At 38.0% G+C, this 27,188-nt stretch overlaps 1 protein-coding gene across 2 annotated transcripts in view; it reads left to right on the top strand.

The window, feature by feature from the left end:
* unc13c (unc-13 homolog C (C. elegans)) overlaps window positions 1–27,188 on the top strand; it is a 180,369-nt gene that overhangs the window by 131,986 nt on the left and 21,195 nt on the right. For both annotated transcript variants that reach the window (XM_087852455.1, XM_087852496.1), the window contains 7 exons: window positions 4,897–5,030; window positions 6,967–7,052; window positions 21,520–21,646; window positions 23,589–23,685; window positions 24,836–24,979; window positions 25,223–25,300; window positions 26,908–26,985. In XM_087852455.1, the coding sequence (XP_087708581.1) occupies window positions 4,897–5,030; window positions 6,967–7,052; window positions 21,520–21,646; window positions 23,589–23,685; window positions 24,836–24,979; window positions 25,223–25,300; window positions 26,908–26,985 (744 nt within the window). The remainder of the gene's footprint in view (window positions 1–4,896; window positions 5,031–6,966; window positions 7,053–21,519; window positions 21,647–23,588; window positions 23,686–24,835; window positions 24,980–25,222; window positions 25,301–26,907; window positions 26,986–27,188) is intronic.

The following is a 27,188-nucleotide window of genomic DNA, read 5'->3' as shown; positions in this document are numbered from 1 at the left end:
CTGTAGAAGCAATAGTAACAATAACATTTAACGTGGTTATTAATTCGGAATCATTTAATTTCAAGTTAAAAACTTTCTTTTAAAAACATGTTCTGTCAAGTGTTGGCATCTATCTGACAGCACAGCTTTATCAGGTAAAACCTCAAGCCAATAATAAAGGTGACATCATGGTCTCCTTTTCAGCTTTATTTTGCTTTGTACTGATGTGTGACAATTCTGGAAAGTATATTCAATCCCACATGGCTGGAAATCAATAGTCTATAAATCCCCCACAGACATTTATCAGACAATAAAATGCACACAGTGTCTATTGCAGACTTTGTATAAAAGACTTCAGCCTTGAAAAGGAAGCGTGTAGGTGGAAAACATAAAGCACCCAACCGTCTGGAAGATCTTACCTTATGTAAAAAAACAAAACAAAAATAAAGTTTGTCAACTGTCTTGAAGATTTTTATACTCAAATGTCGCCGCAGATAATATAGTACCACAAAAACAAGGTTCATTCTGAATGATGTTTTTTTTTTTTGTGAAACTATGATATCATACTACTATTCATATAAAAATACTATGCAGTATTATTAGTACTATAAGCAGCATTTTTACATTGAGAACTGGCAGATGCACCTGTTTACGTATTCAAAAAGTAGCTTCACCAAGTCCTGCATTATGTTTGGCTCTTCCAGACTCATTTCCGCGTGCTAGTTTACTTATGCTTTGGCCTCGCCTGAGTAAATAATCAGTCAACAGGCAGCTCCACTGATTATTTTACGGTTTACTTCCCAGGGAGAATGGCCTTTACATCACAGAAGATAATGTCTTTTTAGATTGTAATAGGGAGCAATCTGCTCAAAAGTTGAATAATAAGTTTCCTTTGTTTAAACAGCCTTAGGGGTTGTAAGCAATTACCAAACCGGTGAGATAGACACTTGGTGCTAATTACGTCTTCGTCCACCAGTTTTGCAGTAGACAGCCTCTCTATCAATGTTTCTTCGGTGGCAGAGAAAAAAAAGGCATGCACTTCACCCCAAAGTAAACCTCACTGTGATTATAAATTATGTTCACATACAGCAGGTAGCCTTTGGCCCAGCAGATAAAACACATCTCAGACCCCAATTCTCCAGTTGCTAACAGTGACTGAGTGTGGTGACACAAGAGCTGACAAAGTGGTCAGGCAAGCAGAGAAATATCCCAGCCACAACGAGGAATCTTGCATAACACGACAACAAAGCTTTCTGCTTCTGCCTGGGTGTAAAATGACTCGGGGGAGGAGGGGCTGAGGGAATCTAGCTTAACTGTTTCTTAAATCCTGGCAGTAAAGGGAGGATTTTGAAAAGCAAGATGAAGGGGAATTGGAGGGAGGGCAGAGAAATCACAGAAAAGGTTTATCCACTATGGAGGAATGTGGAGCAGCAGTGATGGTGCACACACTAGAAATATCTGGTAACATGCACATGCATCTTAAATAATGCACATATGTACACACGCGTGCAAATGCCAATGCAAATGCTAATGCACAAGAAGACAAGTGAACAGAAGCTGTTTGGTGTTGTATGGGGAGGAAAGGATTCAATGATTGTGTGCAACAGGAACAAAGGAGAAGCTAGAGCACTCCGCCACTTATCTAGCAAGCCTCTCAAAGTGATTTGATAGGTAGCTACATTACCTTCATTATCACATATTTGCCAACAATACACAAAGGGGTATTTAAGAAAAAGATGCTTTTCGTTTTCAGAATTGGTGTCTTTAAATGTATTTTTCACCAACGCATTAAACACACAACCATTTCTCATTGTGCCTTAAAATGCGTGGAAGCAGTTTCAGTTCCACCCGCAGCTCATTCTCTTGGGAATTTGATCACATTCTCTAGGAACATCCTTCAATCAGAGGTTCTGTAATTTGTGTCACATTGCGAGAATTGATGAGGAGCCAGTGGTATGCTAATGCTTATTTCTTCTGCATGGGAATTGCAGGAGCTAAACAATAAACATAAACCACTGGCTACCCCCTAGAGGAATTATACACGGCTATCAATATTTCTGCTATGCTCCCACTACCCCGTGCAGCAGAAGTAGAGAAACTGCACTGGACTCTTAGCTCACTGTCATATTGACTTCCTACTGAAACTGGGAGTCAAACCCATGGGTGCGTAGTAAAAAAAAATAAAAATAAGATAAAAATGACAGAAGTTAACTTAATCACTTTTGACAATGGATTTGTTACAGTGGATTTTTGTACCTACTTGAAGTGAATACCAATAATCAAAGGGAGTACACACAACATTTTAGCTTGCTGCATACCACATCAGATTTAGCAGGGATGACACAACCTTCAGTGTCCTTCGTATATGCATATACTTTTGCACACACAAATAGACACACAGATAGGCATGTGTTTTATTATTCATGTTTCCAATTTAACAAAAAAATTGCTTTCCAATACATAGTGGCATGTCTCCCCAATGGTTCAGGCCTCTCACATTAAACCATCGCCTTTCTCATTGAAGTGAGCATCGCTATTCTACCAAAGTACAGATAGAGGCCAATAAGGATTGCTGGTCTGTTTAAGGTAGCTTTGATTAAAACTCAGAAATTGCTTCTTTATCCAAATAAATTTGACTTAATGATTCATTTAACAAGTGCATCTGCCATTGTCATTGTTTGTCTTAATTTCTGATCACACTGACCAGCCTAGTTTCACTTCTCATTCATAGCCATCTTATATAGATCATGGTGTAAATGGAGTCTTTGTACAAATGGACACAGAACAGCATGTGCTCAGTTCAGTAACATCATTAATAGATCAACCAAAACAGCGTGATTCTGATTAATTTTTATGCTTTTTTTCTTACTGATTGGTTAATCATTAGTAAATCTTTGGTTATATTCATGTTTATCATAAATATAACCAATTATTATGTTCATAATTGTTTATTGAAAAATTGCAGTTGTTTAAAAAAATATTACTTATTATGTGCACCTGTAGACATTATTTGGATGGCCATTATGAAGTTGAACCTGTTGTTTATAATAATCGTTTTCAAAAGTGTAAAAGTAGACAGATGGAGTGGCATAAATAACAACACCAATTATCAGACCACAAAGCTGCAATTTGTTTCATTTTAAATTTGTTGCTTTTGATTTCACTCGTTTCACCCGCTAGGCTTATTAAACAAAATATATTTTTTAGATTTGGAAAAAATAGTGGTTGGGTTAAAATAAACATATTCACAATAATAACCCTGTATACTGAAAAATAAGGGTACTTAGCGTACTAAAAATGTGATACCAAGGGGTCCTCGCACTGTTGCCATGACAGATGTGTCACTACATGGATGGATGGATGGATATAATCAGTACAATAGAAGCTTTCATTGAAGAAGTAATAGTCTAATCTTAGTGAGATTCTTCCCAAATGCAGTGTCAGTGGGACATACCAACACCATGTGACTTATATTTCTTCAAAAGGAGAAAATTCATTATTAGAAACAAGTTGATTATTGTAGGGAAGACTGTATTGAGGATTTATGGACTCATCACATTTCTGTTTCCAGAGCGCTCCTTTTTGTGCTGCACCCCAAAGTCAATATGTAGAAGATTGTTAAATAATTCAACCTAAATTATTCAACGACTAATCTGAACATTTTCATTTTTTAACAAAATTTTCTTTTCATCAGAAAGACATTTTTGCTTTAGTCATGCATGCAAGTTGTTGGAATGTGCATGGCTTCCTATCGGGAGTGCATGCTCACAGTACTGGGTTAGATTTTTCATTGTTATTGTTGTGCGTGGGTGTTTAATCGTTTGTGCGTACGATGCAGTTCTCTCAGTGTGTGTACGTTTTTGTCAATTTGGAAACTCAGGAGTGTTTTGCTGTTTTCTTGCGGATTTTCTATAAAACCTGTTTATGATAAAGGGCACGACAGGGGCAATTACTTGGTGACTAGAGATCAGTGTGGACGCACGCAGTGTGGTGTGAACAGATGGCAGAGTCAGTGAGAGGTTTGGATTCAATACCTTTCTCCCCAGTATAGCAGCAGATTTATGCAGTGGACTTTGACTCACATTTGCATGGACACACATTAGATATTGAAACTGAAAGGTTGTTGTCCTTGATTTACCAACACACCTTGTTACTTATGGTTATAGCCATTGTAATTTTATCCTCCAGCTCCCAGAAACCTGTGGGTGGAAGAAACTCAGTGTGGAGACATGCTGTCTGAAACACAGTGCAATAATGTGACTGTGTGCAGTGAAGCCAGAAAAAACTCAGAAATGTGTGGTTATTATAATTAGTTCAGTTAATAATCTACCTCTCGTGGGATAAGCCAATGCAGTCTTATTTCATGCTGAACACAGAGCACACTTATTTATTTATTATTATTGTTATTATTATTATTATTATTATCATCATTATTTTTTGCATAACATGAGCACAGAGTAAAAGGATTTGGTTACCCTGCTGAGCACTTTGGGATGCCTGCCACTCTTCATTTAACAACTCTCATGCCATTACCCACTGTAAAATGTAAAACTCATTTACAATCAGAAAAACACCTTAATTTACCGTGTCTTTGTTTGGATCTAAGACAAATACACTGCATGTCTCACAGCCATCTTCTTTGTTGCCTAGCAGCAAAACTTCACTTTACATTAGGAGAACAGCAATGAAACAGATTTAGTTACTTTTTTTTTTATATATATATATATATACTAGTCGTGTTAGGTTCAGGTTCCCATTCATTATCAAAGCTGTTCACGGCTGAAGCTGAAAAGAGAACATATAAATAGAACATTAGGTCATTATAAAGTAAAAAGAGGTTTTTTTGTGTTTTGTCTTGTTGAAATGTCATTATAAAAATGCTTCAGCCTCTACCTTAACTTTCAATTTTTCCTTTAGAGCCGGAAGCAAGACCTTCCCAGGGAGGAACAGGGTCCATCGATAAAGAACCTGGACTTCTGGCCAAAACTCATCACTCTGATGGTCTCTGTGATTGATGAAGACCGGACAGCTTACACCCCTGTCATTAACCAGTATGTATCTCTTTACTCGACAATATATGCATTTTCATCTCCTTGCATATACACTGATGAGCCTTATATTTTATGATTCTAACCATAACATGCGATAAAGAGCCATCCTGAAAAATGCATGTTGTGACAAATAAACTTTCACATTGTGAGGTTTACAGTTTTTCTATTCTTTATGTTGTGGCATGACGTGCTACTTTTTGAGATCTCTTCCCCACATTTTTTCGAACAAGTTCTATTAAAGTGTTTTCTCGATTCATTAGGTCTGGATGCGGCTAGGAAAATTATACTTAGCTCTCCAAACAAAAAGGTTAATGTCAGTTAATTCATTAATAAATTAAACAATATTTTGAACACTGCATTTTGTAATTGCTCAGGTTGTCTTTGTGTAAAAATAAGCAATTTAATATAATATATTACATGTATTTTATTATTATTTATATAATAATATATAGAAGAAGAAGAAATCAGAAAGGGGCAAATATGTTTTTTCTTGGCATGCTGGAGAAATGCAGGGTGACTCAAAACTACACAATACTACAGTACTGTAGTTTATAAAATAAACAAATTTCATGACTTAAAGGAAAGAGAGTGTCATTTGCCTTTAAAGAAAATAAGATTAAATATATTTCCCTCTTTCTGCCTCGCTCATACATATCTGCTCAAATGCCTCCCACTTTTTGTTTTCTCCTTCTTCTTGCTGATTTACGATGCTTATTAAGACTCTGTTTATGCCCTGAGCTTTCTCTCCTACACTGTCTAATGATAGATGTGCAATATTCATGCCTAATGCCTCCACATTCCCCTGGTCAACTTCCAGAGTGACAGAAACTCAGATGCTTTTTCATGATAAATCCAGGAGGGGACTTGTTGCCTTTAAATAGGCTGCAGCCATAGGGAGAAAAATGTTAATCTGTCACACTGTGTTGAGAATATTTACATGATGAAACTAGCCTTGAAAATTTCACGCCTTTAAACTAATTTAAAAGAATACATTTTATGATTGGGGAAAAACGTGGATGCTGCAGTTGTTTTTAAATGCATAAGCATAGAAATATCCCCAGAAACACCTCATGCATAAACCATTTATTTCACAAAATAGAAGTAAGACTGTGGCAGAACATATTATGCTCATCTTCACCACAAATGGTTTTCATTATCTGGCCTACCTACAGTACACCATCTGGTTGCATGACAAGGCTGAGGAATAACTGAGATGGAAACAAAGATTCTTAGAGTGATAGAGATGAAAGTGCAATTGTTTCAGGGATTCTCTTCACTTTTCTTCTTTGCCGGGTGCAATAAATCAGCCTTTTGGACTTGGCTCTTACCTCAATAAAAAGACCTGAGGTTGGGAAAAGGAGAACAGCAGAGTTTTTGTGTATGTGAGTAAGTGCACTTCAGCATTGCTTCTCTGCAGGAGTGTCCCAGCTGAGCAGATGATTACTGCTCCAATAGAAATTGTCGGACAAATGAGTTTGTTGTTAGAAACAAGGCGGCCCGGAGCAAAAGTAAAACATTTCCAGATAAATTGACCTTTCTCAAACCAAGGCTCCGTCATCTATAAATGTCCTCCCTTCACTGTCTGAAGATACGGATAATTAAACCATTGACATCTCACGTTCAAGCTTTGACTGAAAATCTATAGGCATTCAAAATAGAAGATTACTTCCCAAATGCGTTGCCACCTTCATTCTCTCTCTTTCACTTTGTCATTTCCTTCTGCACTTTTTCTCATCTTTAAGGCACGCACATACAACTCAATTCCGCCCCAATTCAACTAGGTTTGGAAATAGCGGGGGATTATTAGATTATGAGATGTTTTCTACCACATCTGTTAAGTCATTCATTAGAGACCTGGGATGGCCATCAGACCATCCACTCGAGCGTGTCATTGTACGGAAATGAGTCTGATTGAAATCCGTTTGAATTCCACCAGGTTTCCACAGGAGCTGAATGCGGGCAAGATCAGCGCTGAAATCATGTGGAGTCTCTTTGCCCTGGATATGAAGTATGCAATGGAAGGTCAGTGCTCATCAGATAATTTTGCATGAGGGCATGCGTATATAAGTGACCGAGTGGAAGATTAAGACAAATGATATGAACTGACTGAGTCTTGGTGAAGAACAATAACTGACCTTTGTGTTGCTTTCTGCAGTCAAAAGTTCAGAGTGTTACTGTGTTTTATGCCTGTCCATGTAAGTGCTGTTTATCGGTTGGTGTCTCACTGTTTATCACCTGTGCCTGGCTGTGGTCAGCGCTACTGCCTATCTAGATTATGCTTGCTTTCTTTCATTCTATTGATCACTATAGTGAAACTGGAACTTCTTTTAATCAAGATAAGCATTTGATCAATTGCACAATCAAAGACAAGTGAGATGCTCAGGTTTTGTGTCTCTTTATTTAATTACCTCCGTCGTTCAGTCGCCGCCTTAAAAAAACAAAGACAAGTATTTATGATGCCCCAGTGTTACTGCAGTTTGCAACATTTGGAGTAAGAGTCCCTGGCTAACGGCAAATTTCAGTAAGCAGTAGTAAGTTCGAGGCCCACTTTTAGTGCCCTTGGCAAGATTATGATTTGGTGATGTTACTGCTGTAATGGCACATGAGTAAATATAAGCAACTTTCTGCTCGAGGTAGAACTATCGCAGACCGCGGTATGTAAAACCTAAGCATGTAAAATTTGAGTAACTGGCCAACATTTAAATCAATATGAAAAGGTTTATATTTGCTTACACGCAGCATCAGTGACATCTTAATGTCAGATTTAGGATCATTGTTTCTCAATACTGAATTCTACATCACAGAAACTCTTGACACAACTGTGCACATACAATATTAACTGTAATATAAGTGAATGCCGTATGGACAATATTGACCTGTTTGGAGGGAAAGTCAGTACCCTGGTTAGTCATACCTGCTCACCAGCGTCAGCAACCAAATCTCTAGTTTAAAAATGATTTTGAAAAAGTCAGGTTATGCAGGAATCAGTGTATGTTTAGAGTCTATGGTGTTAGTATCAGCTGTTACTGCAGTGTGAGGCAAACATTTTTTTAACAATGTGTGAGGTACATTGATCAATAGTATCAGACCTTTTCATGAGGAATAGGAGCAATGACAGAATATTTCTTCATCCTCTTTGGCACACCATTGGTGAGGGTATCTAGCTGGCATTTGCCAGAAACTGGCCCTAAAGAGGTTGGTATTTTCACTGTGCCCTTGACCAAGGCACTGGCTTTAGTCCCTAGGCACTGCAGAGTGGCAACCCATTACTTCTAAGATGGGTTAAATTCAGAAATTAAGTTTCCCTTGGGATAAAAGGATGTGTTATATCTTGCTGATTGTAAGTCAAACAGTTTAAAATATTTAAAGATACAGAGCATGCAAGTGTGTGCTGGAGTTTTTTCTAATGTATTCTTTCTACTAGGGCTACATGATTATTATTATGATTATTTGAATCAAAATGCAGATCACGAGAAGCTGCCACAGTTGCCGATTTTAATAAATAAAATGTATGCTTTTTTGTCCTCTTTATTCACCTAACTTGAGTGCACCTAACTTAGAAGAAAAATTAAAAACACAATGGTAAATCAGCAGGTCTTTTTTTTCACTTTCACATTGTTACTAACGTTTATTCACTTGACCCATATGCTCAAGAGGCAAAATAAAGTCTTTCACTACAATCATTGTACTTGCATGATTGATGTGAATAGCACTCAGAGAAAAGTGCTGGACACCTGTGAGATTTGACTGTGTTTCCTCTGTGACATTTGCACAGTCATTTTGTTTACTGTACATGTATCTTTAGCTAATAAGACTGTGTTGATAATTTTAGTACATCTTGGTGAACTGGATTCTGACGTGCTGTCGATTCCGTCTTTCGTGGGTGTCAGAGTTGATGTTGGATGATTGACATTAGCAGCCACTGCGTTGTTTTTCTTGGTCTCCATGCATTCATCGTACTGCAGTTTGTGATGTTCTTTCGGGCAATAGAACAACTTAGTTATCCTTTCAGCACTTTCCGCATATGATGACTTCTTGATTTAAAAACAATTGCCCTAAGTATATCCAAAGTATTTCCAAACACGGATTGATGAACTTTACCATCTGCTGTGCCAAAAATTTGATTCTTGTTGTATATGTCTATATAATGTAGTGTTGGTTGCTAGTCGCAATGACTAGTCCAGGAAACCTCAAGCGGTGTGCTACAAGGAACAGCTGCAGCACCATCATTCAGTCTTGTTGTCAGGTAGAGATTAAGAGAGAGAGGTTGATTCGCTTTCGCTTTGCTCTCTAGCATGCATGTTCAATATTGCACAATCATGTTCATTTCTGGGAATCCAAAATCATGATCAATATTAAAATTCAAGTAATTCTGCATCTCTATTTTTTACAGCATGTCCTTGTTTTGGCCAAATAAACACTGTATTTAACTTATTATATTACACAATAAATTGGAAGGTATTGGAAAAAGGGCCACCAGACTGACATGCACTGTAAAGGTATAAAAAATTACATTTTGCAGTTTCATGAGATTATTTATTAACTGTAATTGTGGACGAACCAAAAAGAGTGTAAACTGTTGCAGCTGTGTAGTACTGCAAAATGAAACTAGTATTTGTTTTTCTGTATGCCTTGGTGGTTTAATATAGATTTTGCAATACAAGTTAAGTCTTTTTTTTCCAGACAGCTAGCAGAGAGTTGCAGTGATCAGGTCATAAATCTCTGATATATTCTACCAGTACGAAAACAGATGTTCCCTGTTTTATGTGGGTTTTGTCTTTAATCCCTGCCCACGCGTTTTCTAGCTCTCCTCCCAAAAGCCAGTAAATGCCACCTGGAGGCTGGTTTTTGAGGTTGGTGGCTTCTGGATCAATCCCCACAGGATATATGGTGGGAGGCGGAATACAGAAAGGCGTTAATGAAGAGTGGGGTTGTGAACAAGTGTTAAGATGGTTTCGTGTCAGTGTGTTTGCACATAAGGACTCAGCAGGGTGTCACCCTTGGTTCTGAGTTTTTGTGGATTTATGCTCTGAAGTCTAACTTAGATAAAGTTTGCCAAAGTCACGTCTCTGAAAACCAATGAATCTTTTTTTTCACACAGAAATCACCCTCTCCCAACAGATGCTACTCTTAATTTTACCAAATTCATCTTACTTATCTAATCACTTCATGTCATTCAACTCATTAGTTCTATGAACAAAATGATTGTTTGTGACTATGTAGGACACAGCTTATCTGATTTGATTTATTTGATTTATGCATATTTGATTTGGGCAGAGAAGATAAAATGTCCAGCAGCATTTAGAAAATGATATCAAATGGTTTGCACCTCATATTAAATATTATGAGATTCTCTTTATCGACTGCGACCCTGATTTATCATTTACATTGATGTTGCAGTGGGTTTGTTTTTTTTTTTAAAACATGCATATTTTGCCTGGTCCAAGCTGAACATCTGAGCCACATCTGTGCTGAATTAAATATGACAGAAGACATATTTGTTACTTTGATGAAGGCAAGCAGGCTGGGTGATGTGATTGAGGTTTAAACACTAGAAATGCTCTTCAGACTGTGCTGAAGACGCAAAGCTCAGGAGCACCAAAGAGCTTATTGACAATTTATTCTCATCTATTCAGCATATACCTGCTGCTTCCTCTGTACTAAGCCTTCTTAAGTTGCTATAGCAACCAGGTGTCATGGTGAAGACACTGCAAACTGCAGTATTTCTTACACACACACACACGTGAAGCATATACTCTATATTCTACATGTGTTATATTGAGATGGTTGTAGTTTTGATATTTTATTTGTCAGGTAAGGCTACAGAATTCATGTCAATGTCCATTTTATATTTAATATACTGTGACAGGTGCCTAGTGTGTGTGTGTGTGTACGTCATACTTATGAAAGAATCACATACTTGTATAGCCTCAGACTTCCTTCACCCTCTGTCTTATATAGGATGTTGCTACTTCCTGTGCCCTGAAGTAAGAAAACAATTTGAAAGTTATTCTTTATTTCATCATTTGGCAATGCAGAACTTGTTGAACCTGTTTATCTGTTTGTACTTGAAGTGCATTCAATTTGAATTCACACAATCCAGCTTGGTGGCATGTTGTAATTGAAAACTGTAACAATAAACAGCGTATATACTTTAAACATGACAAAGATAAGAAAAAAACATTTAGTTCATTAGTGTACATTAAAGGTCAAAATAATGTATAATTATTATATTTGTTCTTCTTAGATATTAAACCAATAACTGAAAGAGAGTTAATAAAATTCTATAATATATAAAAACATCTCGTGTGTTTACACTTCCTTGATAATATATGTATTTAAGCAAATCAATAATGCAACAGAGACAGTGAGAGCAGTTGGGGCTTTGTGTTTGTATGTGAGGATATCTGAGTCAGGGCAGCTGGGCATGTGACCACCTGGGGTGTTACTGACTGCTGTCACAGCAGGTTTGGGCAGCATGTGTGTTTGTGTGTGCGTGCACGATTTGCCCAGTGGAGTCAGTGTTACAAAAAGAGACAAGAATCACGGATGCACTCAGTTACACATACCCTCTTTCTCGCTCCTTGAGCCTGAACCCTTTTCCCCTACTTTGCCTCCTCGTGCCTCTTCTTGTCATTACATCACTGCATGCTCACAGCGACACATGCCAGGAGGAGGAAATGACTGTCATGTTCCTCAAAGGAGCACTTTGTATGAATTATTGCTCACTTTTTTGTTGGATCGGCTAGTAGTTGGAGCTCTGGGTTTGGATTGGTGGAGAGAGGTTAGTAGTTAAATGAGGGAGCATTTGACAGCTCATAAACCACATAATGGTGTAGCAGAAGCACACACACCCAAAATCATGCGAGATGCTTTACTACTTTACTGATTGTAAAACAGTACAAAACTTGGAAAGTTTGGATACACTTTTAAGCTACATCTTAAAGGGTTTGCATGTAAACTCGTGAAACATTTTCTTGGGAATAATAAAATTAAATATATTCACTGGTCACTATATTAGGAACATCTTGCTGGTGTCAGCTTTTGGTCTTCATTCACACACAGACTAGACAATGATTTCATGACATGCTGCAGTGATATATAAACATGTGGTGAGTGAAAACTCACAAAGTTCTCACGTGAGTTTTTGCAACAGTTTGAGCCTATAGCAGTATACCTAGGGAATGTTTTAGGGTCACCTGATCCAGCCTGCTATAAGCTTTATTAAAAAAGAAAGCCTTACGCCTCATATTAAAGATAGACAAGGTGTCTGTCCCCTGAATCCAAACTGGGTGCTGATTCCACAGGAGAGGGTCCTGGTGTCTGGAAGAACCGCCGGCCATTGTGCTATTAGAAACTCTAGAAACCACAAGTAAGCCTGAGAGTGAAGTGCTGTTTTGCCATAGTATGATATTATGAGGTCTTTAAGGGATAATGGGGCGTGATTATTCCCATGCATATTTTGACGTATTTTCAAAACTTTGTGTGTGAGTAGAAGAATTTAAAATTCAGTTCTGGATTTAACAGGGAGCTAATGAAGAGAAGCTAATATGGGAGAAATACGGTCTATCTTTCTAGTCCTTGATAGTAACATTTTGGATCAACTGGAGGCTTTTTAGGAACCTTTAATAGCAATGATAATGATCAGTAACAATAGCTACAGTTTAGTGACTGTGGTCATAAATGGATAGAAATGGTCAGCAGCAATACTCAAGCTACAATGTTTATACTTTGTGTGCAACGGGTACTCTGGGGTCCAAAGTGTACCAAAAAAATATTCCCGACACCATTACACCAACCAGCAGCAGTCTGAACTGTTGATATCTGGCAGGATGGATCAATGCTTTCACATTCTTTACACCAAATTGTTACCCTACCATCTCAATGTTGCAGCAGCAATCGATGCTCGGCAGGCCTGTCAGCATTTGTACAGAGATGTTCTTCCACAAAGCTTGGTTGTACGAGTGGTTATCTGAGTTATTGCAGTGTTCCTATCAGCTCAAAGCAGTCTAGCCATTTTTCTTATATCTTTGGTATCAACAAGGCATTTTTCGAGTAGTAAACTGGCACTCAGTGGATATTTTCTCTTTTTTAAACAATTCTCTGCAAACCCTCAAGGCGATTATAAAACTGCAATAGAACAGCAATTTCTGAAATACTCAAACCAGCCCATCTGGCGCCAACAGCCATGCCAAGTTTAAAGTCCCTTAAATCACCTTTCTGCTTCATCACTCCGTTTCATAGTCATGACTAAATATGTTAAATATCAAAGTGAACATCAGCAATTGATTGGTCACAATTCATGGTATGGCATGGTAGGAAAAGTCCTCTTAAAGTTTCACATTCATTGTGTAAGAATACTATTCAGTACCACCTACAGTGTTATTTGAAAGTTGCATGTGTAATAGCAGAAACTGTAGACAAGTGACCAAATTGGTCCTGTAGGTCTATTTTAAGCTGCATACATATGTGTATGAACACGTGCACTGTTCCTGCATGTACCGTGTTTCGATGAGGTGGTAGAGAAGAGGTGATTTTTTTTGAGCCAATTCAGGTTTCTGCTCAGCTGTCTCATTCAGACAAATGGAAGTATATCAGAGTAACCTGTTTATATAAGAAGGCCCATAAAACTGGCAGGGTGGATGACAGAGACACCCTGAAGGAGGTGGGCCGGAATATCCTGCTTCATTGGTCTATCTATCTGTGTCTGTATGCGTGTGTGCGTGTCCTTGTGTGGGCATGCGTGCGTACGTGCATGCATGTGTGCAGACAAATGTGCAGGCACTTTCGCACATTTGTTCACGCGCTCAGTTGTGCAAGTAAGTAAGAAGGAATGAATGAGAATATAAAGAGAATATTTGCGTCTTTGTGACTCTGTGCACAGATGTGCATGCACATTACTTAATGAAGTCTTTGATGCATCCTCTGCTTCCTGCTTGGAGGCCCTTGGTGCCAGCGCTGGTGCAGAAATGGATGCTGCTAATTTTAGCATCACTGTGAGAATCTCTGAATGTGTGAGAGGAGAGGGAAAGGGCGCTTCAGAGAGGTAGGAGGGATAACAAAAACAGAGGGGATAAAATAAGAGACAGAGAAAAGATGTGGGAGCATATCGAGTGTGAATGACTGTGACTATAGCTGAATGTATTCCCGCAATCCCTGATAACTTACTAATAAACTTGTAAAATTGTGCTGCGTAGTTAGAAACTGAGCTTTTAGAAGCATATCAATCATTATTATAATTTGCCATGTTGTTGTGTAGTTTGTTGATTTCTTAAAAAACCTTAAAAAACATCCAACAGGGAGCATGCAGACTGGTCACTGAAGCTAAACAGAAGCAAATAAGGAAGAGAATAAAAATAGTGCTTCATTACAGCAACAACGGATTTATTTCTAGACTTTCGGACTGTGATGAAGTTTAAGGCACACATTTTATATGCGCTGTATAGCTGTTTAATGACGGTGGTTCCCAGGGCATGCCGTTGAAGATCTAGTGCCTCTGCAGCCCATTAACTCACCTTCAGCCTGTTGGAACAGCTTCGCTCCATAAAAGAGTTAAATTGAACTTCAGTTAATGTACATTATGATTTTGGTTTCTATAACAAGGTGGTGTTTACAGGGCTGAGGCGTGCCTGATGTTTTTTAAACTTTTCATTTCATTTTTTTTGGCATAAGACTGGAACCTCAGTTCAGATCTCTTAGTACATCATCTGACAGCTTATGTCTTTTTATATTAATTGACTTTATAAAGCACTGAAGAGCAGCTTTTTCATACATGGAGGTCTCATAAATGCTTAATAAAGCCTCCATTAAATGTAATGCCTTCTGTCAGTCCAGTTCAATAGTAATGTTTTATATTTCCTCTCTTAAGGAGCTGCTGTATAATATGCAATGTTATTGTATTTGTTTTAATAAAATGGATAAAATAAATCCGTACTTAATATCCACAAAGATATAGATTTAACTTAAGACCACAAATGCCGCACTACGTTTTGCAGTGGTGATTCATTATCCTGAACCAGAGTGGAGCCTTAACATTAGTTCACCTCAGGTTTGGCTGTGTGTCAGTTCATTATATTTCTGTTTGAGTCTCATCAACATGGGTTGGTGTCTCTGTGGACTCTTGTGTTTTAGCCGAGCTGTGTCAGTAGACCCCTGTGATAAAGCTACGGAGGCCCTTTGACTGAACTGGGTCAGAAGCCAAGATGAAGGAATTATGCCACAGAGAAAAGTACACTGCCTTTGGCTGCCATTTTGCTCCTCTGGGCTTTTGTCTTGAGCACATCCGTCTAACCTTACAGATATAGTCACTGAATGGTAATTGTACAATGCAAAAGCTGCAGTAAACTGCTACACTTCATAATATCCACTGTATTAAATCAATGAGGCAGAGAGTGAGGCAGTCTCTTGTGAGTTTGTCTGTCCCTGTGGGCTGCGTCACACAAGATGACATCCTCGCCAGGGACCTTGAGCCTACTCCTCCCTCAGGATAGCCCACACTGTTTACCACCAGCAGGGGAAAATGACACAGATCCAAATACGCATACAACAGTGTATGAGTGCACAAAATGATATACTACACACATTTACATGCATATTTACAGCACGATTAAAAAGCTAGATGAGACAATGAGACCACGCTCAAGCTCACTTAATACTTTTGTTAATAAATGTGAGAAAGCATTGGTGTAAATCTTCTTTGTGAATGAGATTGTGGAAAGAGGACACTTGGTAAGGTTGGTGAGGGAGCTTAGTCATGCAGAGACAAAAGTTGTTTCTAATGGAAGTGTGTGGACTGTTTTTTCCTAATGCATCCTATTTGGGACTAGCACCTGCATCTGTGTTTTGGACTGTGAAAACACATAGACGCCTGCCAGGCCAATCAGCTGAAGAGTGAAGGTCTTCATACAAGCTGTAATGGACAACATCCACCAGTACTAAAAAGAACTTTAGGTCTCATTTATAGAGCACCTCAGTGCCTTACTGAGTTTCATTCACTGGCATTTTTTTTACCATTAACTTTATTAATTTAGTGAAAAATGTCTTCGGTGAAGTGTCCAATCGATCATATGCAATCATAAGGCTTTCTGATCTCATCGGGCTGTCACTTTACCTTGTGTTACCTCATTTGCATACAGCTACTTTATTGCTGTGGCCCTCTGCAAAGTTTTGCATCATTCATGAAGAGCTGGAACAGAAACAAAACCCATTAGCACCACATTATTGCCACAGTATTTATGATCAACTGTACTTAAGCATATAGCTCACATCGAAGCATGAACAGCCATGGTACAATTAAATACTTATATAGTTTTTAATATGTCAGTGCAGTGACACCACGAGGCCTTGTGAAGCTGGATTTGCATAAATAATCATATCAGCATAACAATAAATTTGAATCAACTTACCTTGCAAAATGACAGATCTGACAAAGAGCTAATTACTGTCTTCGAGGTGAAATTCGTAAGTGAATTATAAATTAATCGTGTTGAATTTCAACTTCCTGTAATTACATTTTTTTAAGAAGGCTCTGCCTGTTTTAAAGGCAAGCTATGTCTGTCGCCTTCAAGATTTTAAAATGGAATTCTCAGCTATAAAAAATTTAAAACCATTTTCAGATGACTCATTGTGAAGTCAGGCAGCTTCTGTATGTTTTATTGCAGTATTTTTTTTAATGTTCCCTGCAGTCTTATTTACCTCAGTTTTTTTCCTCTGTTCCAAAAGAAAATTCACACTGGTAAGAAAAATGACTTTTAGTCGAAGTTTGAAAAGAATTATTCTCCCCCTTTGTGTTGCATTTTCTAAAAAAGATGATATAAGATGATGTGTCTTTATGACTGAGGCGCTTTTAAAGTCAAGAGTATAGCCCTCTTTTAACCACTGTTAGTTACAGTAATTTGTATCCAGAATGAGCTTAAGGATTAAATCTGCTTTAATAGCCAGTACTGCCAGTGCAACACAGTAGTACATACCCTTCATGCTGTTTCACTATACTTAAAGGATCTGTCCTTATGATGCCTCTTTTGGTATCCCTGATCTTTACTCAAGTGCTACGATTAGGCCAGAAAACATCAGGATCAAATTCACGAGCTCTCCTCTAAAGCTGGAATAACCTTCAGTTAGAAAAGGCCTAAAATCAGATAAATTATCAACACAGAAATGTAACAGACAAAACGAAACGGAGCGTACATAACGTGGTTGAAGACTACTGGATTCCTTTCATTTTCATGAACTCTTCTTAGAGTTGATTAATTTCCCTCCGCAAGTTTATAGCTAGAACAATCTGCTGTCAAAAAATAAAAATTGTTACCACTTTCTCTAAGTCATTGATGCTCCTGTACATACAGTAATGAAGAAGCTCACTGGCAGCACTGAACAAAACACCTGCTGACCTCTACTTTTCTGTCTTCCAATTGACCTCCATCTGCTTCCTTTAGGTGATGATTGTAGGTGACAGCAAAGGTGTATGCAAGCAGAGCTGAGGGCAGAAAGGTTGACACACTGTGATGGTGTATGTATATGTGTCTGTTCTGCTGTGTGTGTAAGCAGCCTTGCAGTGCCAGCTCGATTATTAAAGTGGCACTGCCATAGCTATTCAGATATTACAACCGTAGGTCCTCCCTAATAAAACAATGCAGACTCAGTATTCGGTGTTTAAACCAGCTGCTCCTTCTCTGACAACGACTGAATCAGTGAATTCAGGTAAGAACTAACATGGCAGTTTCAACATTGAAAACCACTTTAGCCTTGAAGGTTAGGTGCTGATGAAATTAGTGACGTGTCAGTAAAAGAATTCATTTCCTGACATCATTGTGGTTTTTCATGCCAGTAATCTACAGAAAATCACTTTAAACCAACCGGTATCATGGCTGCTTATGAAAATATTCAAAAATAAGTCTAATGTATGCATTTTCAAGCACAGACTACTTTGTGGAGTGGAGAAAATCAGTTGATTGTGACCTTTCTCTATGTCTTTCTCTATGGCACTTATCTATCTGTTGTTACACTTGTCTTCACATTTCATAAAAATGTAACCCAGGTCTTTGCTTTGAAGACATTTTCTCTGGGGATATCAACATTATGTAACCTTTCAGTAAGATGCGTTGAAACAATAGTGTGCCATCCAATTATTATGTTAATGCTTCAGTAGAACTACTATAACACATTCATTCACAAAGATATTTAATGTACATGACAGCCTGCCTATGTCTTCGTTAAGTTATTAAATCAGGTATAAAACAAGCTGCGGTAACAGCTGAAAACCGACTGACTCAAGTACAGCACTTACTGTATTGTGTTTGAATGCATCTTGAGGCAGACACGTGTTAATTGCACATATGTAAATATTTTTTTCTGAGCTTATAAGGAAGTATAGCGAGCATGGCAAGCATGGCACTATTCATCAAAGTAAGCACTGAGGTTCTTATCAGGATTAAGCCACGACAGGCACGGTGCAATGCATTGGATTTAAACATGTCTTTGATGTTGTGTGCTTGTTTATATCTTTTCCTGCATTTGAATATGTGTGTGATTAGGTGGTTTCTTTCTTTCTGCTAAACTATTGTGCTCATTTATGTTCCCTGCTTTTTCAGCCTTATTGAGACCTCTTATCGTGTGTCCAGAAACAGACAAATGTTTTTATGGTTTAGTTAAAATGGATTACGGTATACATTTGGCATTACAGTACGCCTCGAATGTGTATCAAATGACCATATGATCAGATGTAGAGTGCCTACGCAACACATTCCATCTGTGAAACACTGAAGCAGCTGCTACACTAAATCGTGTCTGCCATCGAGAAAGGAATTGTATGGCTATTTGCATACTGGATAAAAGTGCATGAAAAATGAGAAGGAAAGGGTCGTGCAAAAAATGAAAAAACACCATACAAAATAACAGGGAGTGGTTGGCTAACAGAGACCAATAAAAAGACCAACACGCGATTCAATAGAAGCATTGGATTTCCAAGGGGAGTGCAGGATGCTTTAGTGCAAGACTATAATGCTAACAAATGTGCACTAGTAGATGGCAACAACAGCTCAAGGAAACATCAGTCTGTTAGTCCATCGCTTTGAGCTGAAACATTGCAACAACTTTTTCATGGATTGTCATAATGTTGTTTACAGATAAAAGAAAAATACTTGTGTACAGCGCCCTCTTTTCATTTCTATTTGTGGATTTTTGAACAGAACTCACCTCCCCCTGTTTTAAACAATGCTAATTAAATTTGATGTGTGTCAAAGCTGCACCAAATGTCCATTGTTTTGCTATGGCATACAGCTCTGTGTCAAGATCTCTGTCAAATGAGCATAACGGTGTTCTTAATGTGGAAAAGCGTGTGTCACATCTTGATTGGTAAAAATGCTTCTGCAGAGCATACACCTGTGCATCTTCACTCTCAGCTCCTTCAGCAAACTTGTTCTGTCCTCACTTCTCCTTAGAGATAGGAACTAAGACGTTCTGTTGTAGTGTGGTGAGATCAGTCTCTAGGTCACAGGCAAGAGGACAGTAGAAAAAGTGGCACACGACGGTAATTAGAAGGGCTCTATGTGTTTTGTGCTAATTAGCAAGGGTTAGCTCCCTGCCACCACTGCTACCGAATGCTCAAGATTACAGTCTAAATTTAAGGCTTGTCAATGTTTGCACTGTTTAGCCAATATTGTAATGTTAGTATTTAACTAAAGTCGCAACTTGTACTGCTGGATCACGTCATTACTGGGTCACTCTCATAATTACCAGTTTCACAGAAAACAGCATTCCTGTCAGTATAATTGTTGTAATTGACCAAAAAAGTCACGTTTTTTAAAAACTGTTAAACATCCAGCTTGATGCTAAAATACGTAGGAGTTCATTGATATATACACATATATGGAAACCTCAGGCAACACACTGTACCAATCCCTGTTCTAATAAGGGGACACACACACTTACAGTGTTTAAGTACAAACGCAAATTAGACAAATTTCTGCATATTTCTGCAAAGGGACAATGCTGTGTTAGCAGCAGTAGATGCAGTTTCCGCTTTACCATAATCAACTTTACTATAATCTGTGCAATAAAAATACAAGTGATGTCCTCATTTTACCACCTCATAAGCTCAGCCATGCTCCCTTGCCCTTCTGCAGGCTATCTAAAGAACCTTTATAAAACAATAATGGCATAATTGTAATTATAATGGGATAAGAGAAATTACATTACTGCATTACAGATGTTCAATGTTTCACACAGTTATAGAATTGTGAAGGAAACAAAGTATTAACTTTCACTATCAATATTACCCATTACTATTAAAACATCACTCATCCAACTGAGCAGAAAAGCTTTTAGTAAACAATTTTCTCACACGGTAGCATGACATTATATAATGAAATGTAATTCCATTAGTATTCTTTTTTGTTTGGGTGGTTATTGATTAGGACAGCTGGAAGCCCAATAATGAGTGACAAGCAGCAGACTGGCAGCTTGTGTCACACCCAATGGAAACTTTTCCATTGCTGCCACCTCTCACACTTGATGTGAGCTGCTTGTGTGGCTGTAGACATGTACAGTAGACCTGTACAGAAAATGTGTTTGTCTTGTCAGTGAAGGATGGTCTCCTTGACCTATATGCTATCTTATCTGTGTTGAAACTGTGATGAAACAGTTTCCTGTATCCAATTTCTTCGTTACAACACACTCTAGTGGTCCTTTGTGTTGTGTTAGATTTTCCCTCCACCATATGGGCCTCTCATTTTTGCAGTTTTCTACTTCTTCTGAGAGCCATAATCTCATCCGTGCCCATCACTGCAGTCGCAAAATGCTTTACTTCTTATTGGTCTTTCTCCGGTGGTCCCTTCTCTTTTGTCTGACATTTCTCTTACAGTTTCTTTTTACTCATTTCCTTTCTTTTCTCTCATCTATTCTGTCCTAACCCCTTCGTTTGCTCCATTACCATCCGTCTCTTCTAAAGGGGATCCCATGAAAGTGTTTAATTGTTCTGAAATGTCCACGGTGAGCTGGACTAAATGACTCAGCAGACTTGTCAGCTGACATGAAAGTCTAATTCATTTTAGCTCTAGTTTGTTTGCAGTCATTCAAAAGCTTTCTGTCTCTGGTGAGAGCTGGACACATTCGCAGACGCATTTTATTTCCTTGTTCTTTGATAGCTCAAGGCTATACATAATCGAGGCTGTTAAGATGTCAGACTAAAAGCAAGCACTGTTGCGCAGGTGTTTTTCATGTTTATGGGGATATTTGCTTATTTATATAAGCAAATATAAGAGTATGAGTGTCTGTCGGCTCTTGTGGTTCTTGTGAAGATTTTGAAAGAACAACAGATTGCATTCTATACACTTACCACTAATTTATAGCATCCTCTCCGGTCAGTCCAGGTCCTTCTACCTATAAGACTCATTCATTTCACAACTTAGATGTCAGTGTGTCATTATTAATTACTTCCAGTGAATACTGCACTTGCTAACAATTGTGCCTCGTGTTTTAATCTGCATTACAGAGCATGATAAGCACCGCCTATGCAAAAGCACTGAATACATGAATCTTCACTTCAAAGTCAAATGGTTCCATAATGAGTATGTCCGTGACCTGCCGGCCTTCAAGGATGTTCCACCTGAATATTCTCTGTGAGTGTTTTCCACGCATCTACATGCACAAACACGGGCGTGCCCACACGCACACACACGCACGTGTTACTGTATGAGCAAAGGTTTGTGCATGAACTGTTAGTTAAAATTATGGCAAAGATAAAACTAATACAGGCTAATTTAGCAGTGAATGAAAGTCATAATCAGCTTTTGTCAAAACGGTTTAGAGAGCTGTTGATTCAGCTGTAATAATTCCCAATGATATAAATGAGGATCAAATAAATAACAGAACAGCTTCTGTGCATCAACGCAGATTCACTGCAGGAAATCTGCATCAAGTTAGGTGGTAGGTGATTTTGTATCAGAGCGCTGGTCTTCAATGGTAGTGCTAGTGAAGGATTAAAACTAAAAAGCCAAGTTAAAACATTTAAATTAGAGTGAAGTTAAAGGAGCATGAGTGGGAATGACATCACACCTACACGAGCTGTGCGGACATGGAACCCACGCCATGAAGCGCCCAGAGCACAGTTTTTGTACTGTTGCTAATGCCAGAGGAGGTTTGGATGAGGGCTGGGGATTGCACTCTGCACCCCAGTATTCAGTAACCCCCCTTTGTTACTTCATGTGGTCTGCCACTTTGTTAAGTTGCCGTGGTTCCTGAATGCTACCAGTTTGTAATAATACCACTTTAAGTTGAGTATGTAATCTCTAGCACTATCTGTTTTACAAAATTACTTGTTGCAGCAATGGCATGCTATTGCATGTTTTAATCTGCATTACAGACTAGTGCTCATACTCACTGAGCTCTTTAGAACAAACCATTATTTTGAAAATATTTGCATGGCTAAGTGCTTGAATTTATATACCTGAGGCAGTGGGACTAAACATGGCTGAATTCAAAGATAAGAGGTGCAGACCCATACTTTTGGCAATAGAGCTTAATTTATTTGTTTTGTCCAAATTATATCATGTGGTAGTCATATCTGCCACTAGGCATTACAAAGCTTTATTAGATGATAAGTTTTCAGTGTTAAAATTAAATGGGTAAATATCACTCACCTTCAGATGAATTGTTACAGAATATATTTCACTTGAACAATCTATCTTTAAAACTTTGTATTTTTAAATATAATTTAAAACCATTGTTATACATGCAGCCGTTTCTGGTTAAGCAAGAATACTGTTATGATGAGGAGAAAAAATTTAAAGCACTTAGAAGCATTTTAGAATTTCAAAAAATGTTTTGTTCTGCTTTTTGTGTAAATAGCTGCAATATAGAAACATGTGCTGGATGCAAGTAACGCGCTGCCCTCTCTCATGCAGCCGGTTTATCAGAATAATGACTCACCCTTCCTGTCGGCCCAACTGTCACTCAAACACCATCAACAGCAAGATTGATTCTTCTAGAGGCATACACATCATACATACAAACACACGCACGCACGCACACACTCACACGCACACACACACACACACAAGTCTCCCTGTCTGTCTTCCCTTTCTCTGTCACCCCGCCCACCTTATTTATTGGCTTTACTTCATGTGGCAGATGCCCTTAGCCAGAGTACACTGCAATTTTGGGGGAACATCCGCTGCTCTGAGGACAGACTCAGGCACAATATTAAACACGGAAATGTCAAAGTGAAACAGATAGAACAGCATTATTATTCCGCTAACAAATGTACTTCTTTACCAGACTCATTTGTTCCGGCCTGTCCTCCTCTGTCCTCTGTCTGAACTTCGCAGTCTAATCTGTCCACAAACTGAAATTTGATTTCAAAACCTCGTGAATGACAACCTTGGTCAATACCACGAACGAAATCTGCCAACTTTTGAGTGCACTACAATCATTTTCAATTGATTCCCCTATATTTATATATGAAAATCTCTTGCCCTCTGCATCTGAATAACTTCTGTATAATACAAAGAAACCCCAAACTACAGTTTGATCCTTTAATGAAAAAAGGCTTTTTTGTTTTAGGTGGTTTGAGCCATTTGTCATTCAGTGGCTTGATGAAAATGAAGATGTTGCTATGGATTTCCTCAATGGAGCGCTGGAAAGGGACAAGAAAGATGGAGTGAGTACATATTGAATTAGTTCTTAATATATAACTTGTATATTAACTCACCAAAGCCACTTGCATGTTTATTCACAAGGACGGCCTGTTTAGTCTGAATTTACCTCTTGAGTAGGATATGGGAGGATAAAAGGAATTTCACACAGTCCAAACAGCCCTCGCTCTAAGACATGATTGGAATATTAATAAAATGTCAATTAAAAATTGATATGAACAGGAAACAAAACATGATTTTCAGGGCAAAGAAAGGCACTGAATGATCTTAGAGAATAATGAAAGGAAATGGGAAAAAGCTTCAGAAAACAACTGCAGTATACTGAGGTCTGTACGCGTGTTTGTTAATGTTTATCAGAGTAAAAAGATATATATTTCATCTCATGCATTTAACCAGATAAACACCTACAAATGCTACTATCAACATCACAGTATATTGTTTGCTAAAGTTAACATTTTCTGATATTTCAAACTGCATAGTGAAAGTGTTTTTTTATTTAAACCTGCCCAAGTGGATAACTTAAAAAGGGGTAGATTCCCAGGTTTTAAATGTCAAGCTCAGTTTATGCACAGCCTTTGAAAACAGTATTTTAGTGTCTTCTGTGATTTTTTACAAGCTTTTTGAAGTCAGAAGCATATTCCTCTGTTATCTACTCATGGTGTCTATGACTGAGATATTTTTAACAGAAACACTATGTTAGAGAATATGTAGAAACTGCAGTATTTTTGGATGCAGGCCCCATTTAAGCTCCATGCCTCCTACTCCCCATCAGCGTCCATACTCCTCAATCAAGTGTAAAGTGTACTTTATTATGGCAGTTTACTTATTATTCATTGGAAACAGTTAAATTTTAAATTCATAAAATATTGTAATCACCTAAAATGTATTGATTGTAGTTCATTTGTATACTGAATAACCACCGAATTTGATATGGTCTTTTGAAAGCATTTCAGATAGTTATGTGGCATGTTATTAGTGCATCCCCAGTCATTTGTAAACATCATTAGTACCTTTACTCAGTAAATACATTTTAATTATCTGTCTTTTTAAGATACGTCTGTCAGGCAATTATGAAGGTGCCTAAAGGTCTTAAGGTCTGACATTTTTTCTTTCTCTTTCCCTTCCATGTTTCCTTGTCTGAACATGTCTCAACAGTTCCAGCAAACCTCAGAGCATGCCCTCTTTTCCTGTTCTGTGGTGGATGTGTTCACTCAGCTAAACCAGAGTTTTGAGATTATCAAGAAGCTGGAATGCCCAAACCCACAGGCTCTGGCTCACTTCATGTGCCGCTTTGCGAAGGTCAGGCTCTTTGGAAAGGCCCCCCTAGTGAACCCTGAATACTATTGCTGGGAATAATAACTCACTGTTAAATAGTTTCCCATTGATGCAAGCAGACTCTTTGGTATATTTATTGTGTTTAATATGATCTAGTTATGAGGCTTTAAGTGTTTAGGGTTTTTCAGTGACTTCTGGACATACAGCAATGCAAGTAGAGCAGCAGTCATTAATTAGAAAACTGTGTCTCTCTCTCAATCCCCGCAGACTATAAACAAAGTTCTTCTGCAATATGCTGCAATCATATCCAAGGACTTTCCTTTGTATTTGAATAAGGAGAATGTGGTAAGTGCCCACTCAAAGCCTGCAAATGCTAATTGGAAAGGTTATGTTGAGTTTCTTTGTGCAAGTGCAAATATGGCAAGTCAGAAGAAAGCGTTTCTATGATTACTGTCTCTAGCAGCAGTTGGCATGGAGACTATGTAAAAAATGTTTGCAATAACAGCGCAGTCTCTTCTATGTAGAGCCCTGCCCTGTCTTCCTTAATGCACGTAACAAAGTGTCTTTATTAACCGGGATGCAATTATTCATGTCACAGCCCAGAGCTGATGGGGAAAAGTCATTGGTATTTTCTGAGCTCTCTGTCCATTGTTTAATGTGACGGATGACTAAACACAGAGCCTTGTGAGTGGCCTAATTATCCACAGTGGTCTTTGAAGTTGAAGTGAGCGATAACACACAGTTTCCGCGCAGAGGAGGCAGATGTTTCTTTACAGTGCTGACAGGCTCATTACAACTGTCCCAGAGAAAACATGAAATGTCCCTTCCCTAAACAGAATTAAAATGACAATTGATGAAAAGAATGAAGTTACATAGTTCCAGAAATTTAACCTAATCTAATCTCTAATTTATTAGAACTCATATATTATACAGTACACACAATATATATATATATATATATATATATATATATATATATTTTTTTTTTTTTTTTTTTTAACCAAGGATGTACCCTATAATTGTATTTGCTTTTGTCAGACGTAGTTGACAGTTTAGTTTTACATATGAACATTGAGCATTCACAATAACACATTAGTTTTAGTTTTGTGTGATTTTTATTTGTGTTATTCTATTTATTTGCCCTTTCTTACATTTAAATTGCACCATAGATCCGGTGCATATGTCAGTAAACCAAGGATTTTATGTTACATTTTTCACAGACTAAAATTATGCAGCTGTGGAAAATAATCATATGTGGTTTTAGAATATCTCATATGCTCATAAATCTTATAAAAAGAAACCCATTATGTTTTGCCACAGACACACTTTTGGCTGCATTAGGGTTTGAAAGACAGTAATCACCCCTCTTCTGTGGGCCACATTATGATCATTTTAGTACTTTCTATTACAAGTATCATAATTGTAGTTTGTTGAGTTCATGTCTGTCTTGTTTTTATGTTTGTTTGCTTTGTTTTGAGTGTATATAATCTGTGACTGTCTGAGTTACTCTTGGTCTCCATAAAGAGCACTGTGATTAATGTCTGTCATCTGTTAAACTTCTTGTGGAGCGGAGAATCGATAACGCTGCCACCTGACACATTCGGTGTAGATATTTCTCTCTTTGTTGTGTTGCGTACGGATTGCATTTCCCCCCGTTGACTGCTGATGTCATTCAGAAACGTTGCCAGTTTGTGTAGATGATGTGTCAGGAAATCAAAAGTAGATTTTACAGTGAGTGCCCCTGTGATTTTTCTGACATTATGCATTGTGTTTTCAGTTAGATGTTAATCCAGCAAACTGCTACATTACTATGTCAGTATCTGGGAACCATTAAATTTGATGTGCTAGTTTTTTTGCAGGATTTAAACTTCAAAGATATTTTTTAGACACATTAGATGTTACATTGTCTTTTACAAAACAGTGTAGTCACATTCATTCTTGTCCTTTTACAGCCCTGCATCATTCTCAACAACATTCAGCAGCTTCGTGTCCAGCTGGAGAAGATGTTTGAGTCCATGGGTGGCAAGCAGGTTTGCACTTACATAACTATCTATTTGCTATTTCTGTGTGATGTCCTTGTCTGTTTTGAGGCAATTCACTTTCAATTTCAATAAGACTTGTAACCCTCAATCTATTCATATATATCAATCATTACAATTAAATACTCCCTTAATCTGTTATCTTCCAGGAAGGGGAAATCTCAAGGTTAGCTAAAAAACGGCATCGCCAGGAT

This window comes from Neolamprologus brichardi, chromosome 1 (assembly GCF_056152115.1).
Source record: "Neolamprologus brichardi isolate AB-2024 chromosome 1, ASM5615211v1, whole genome shotgun sequence".
In the NCBI taxonomy this organism is placed as follows: Eukaryota; Metazoa; Chordata; class Actinopteri; order Cichliformes; family Cichlidae; genus Neolamprologus; species Neolamprologus brichardi.
Note: the sequence above shows the minus strand (reverse complement) of the source record. Positions and strands in the feature narration are given on the sequence as shown.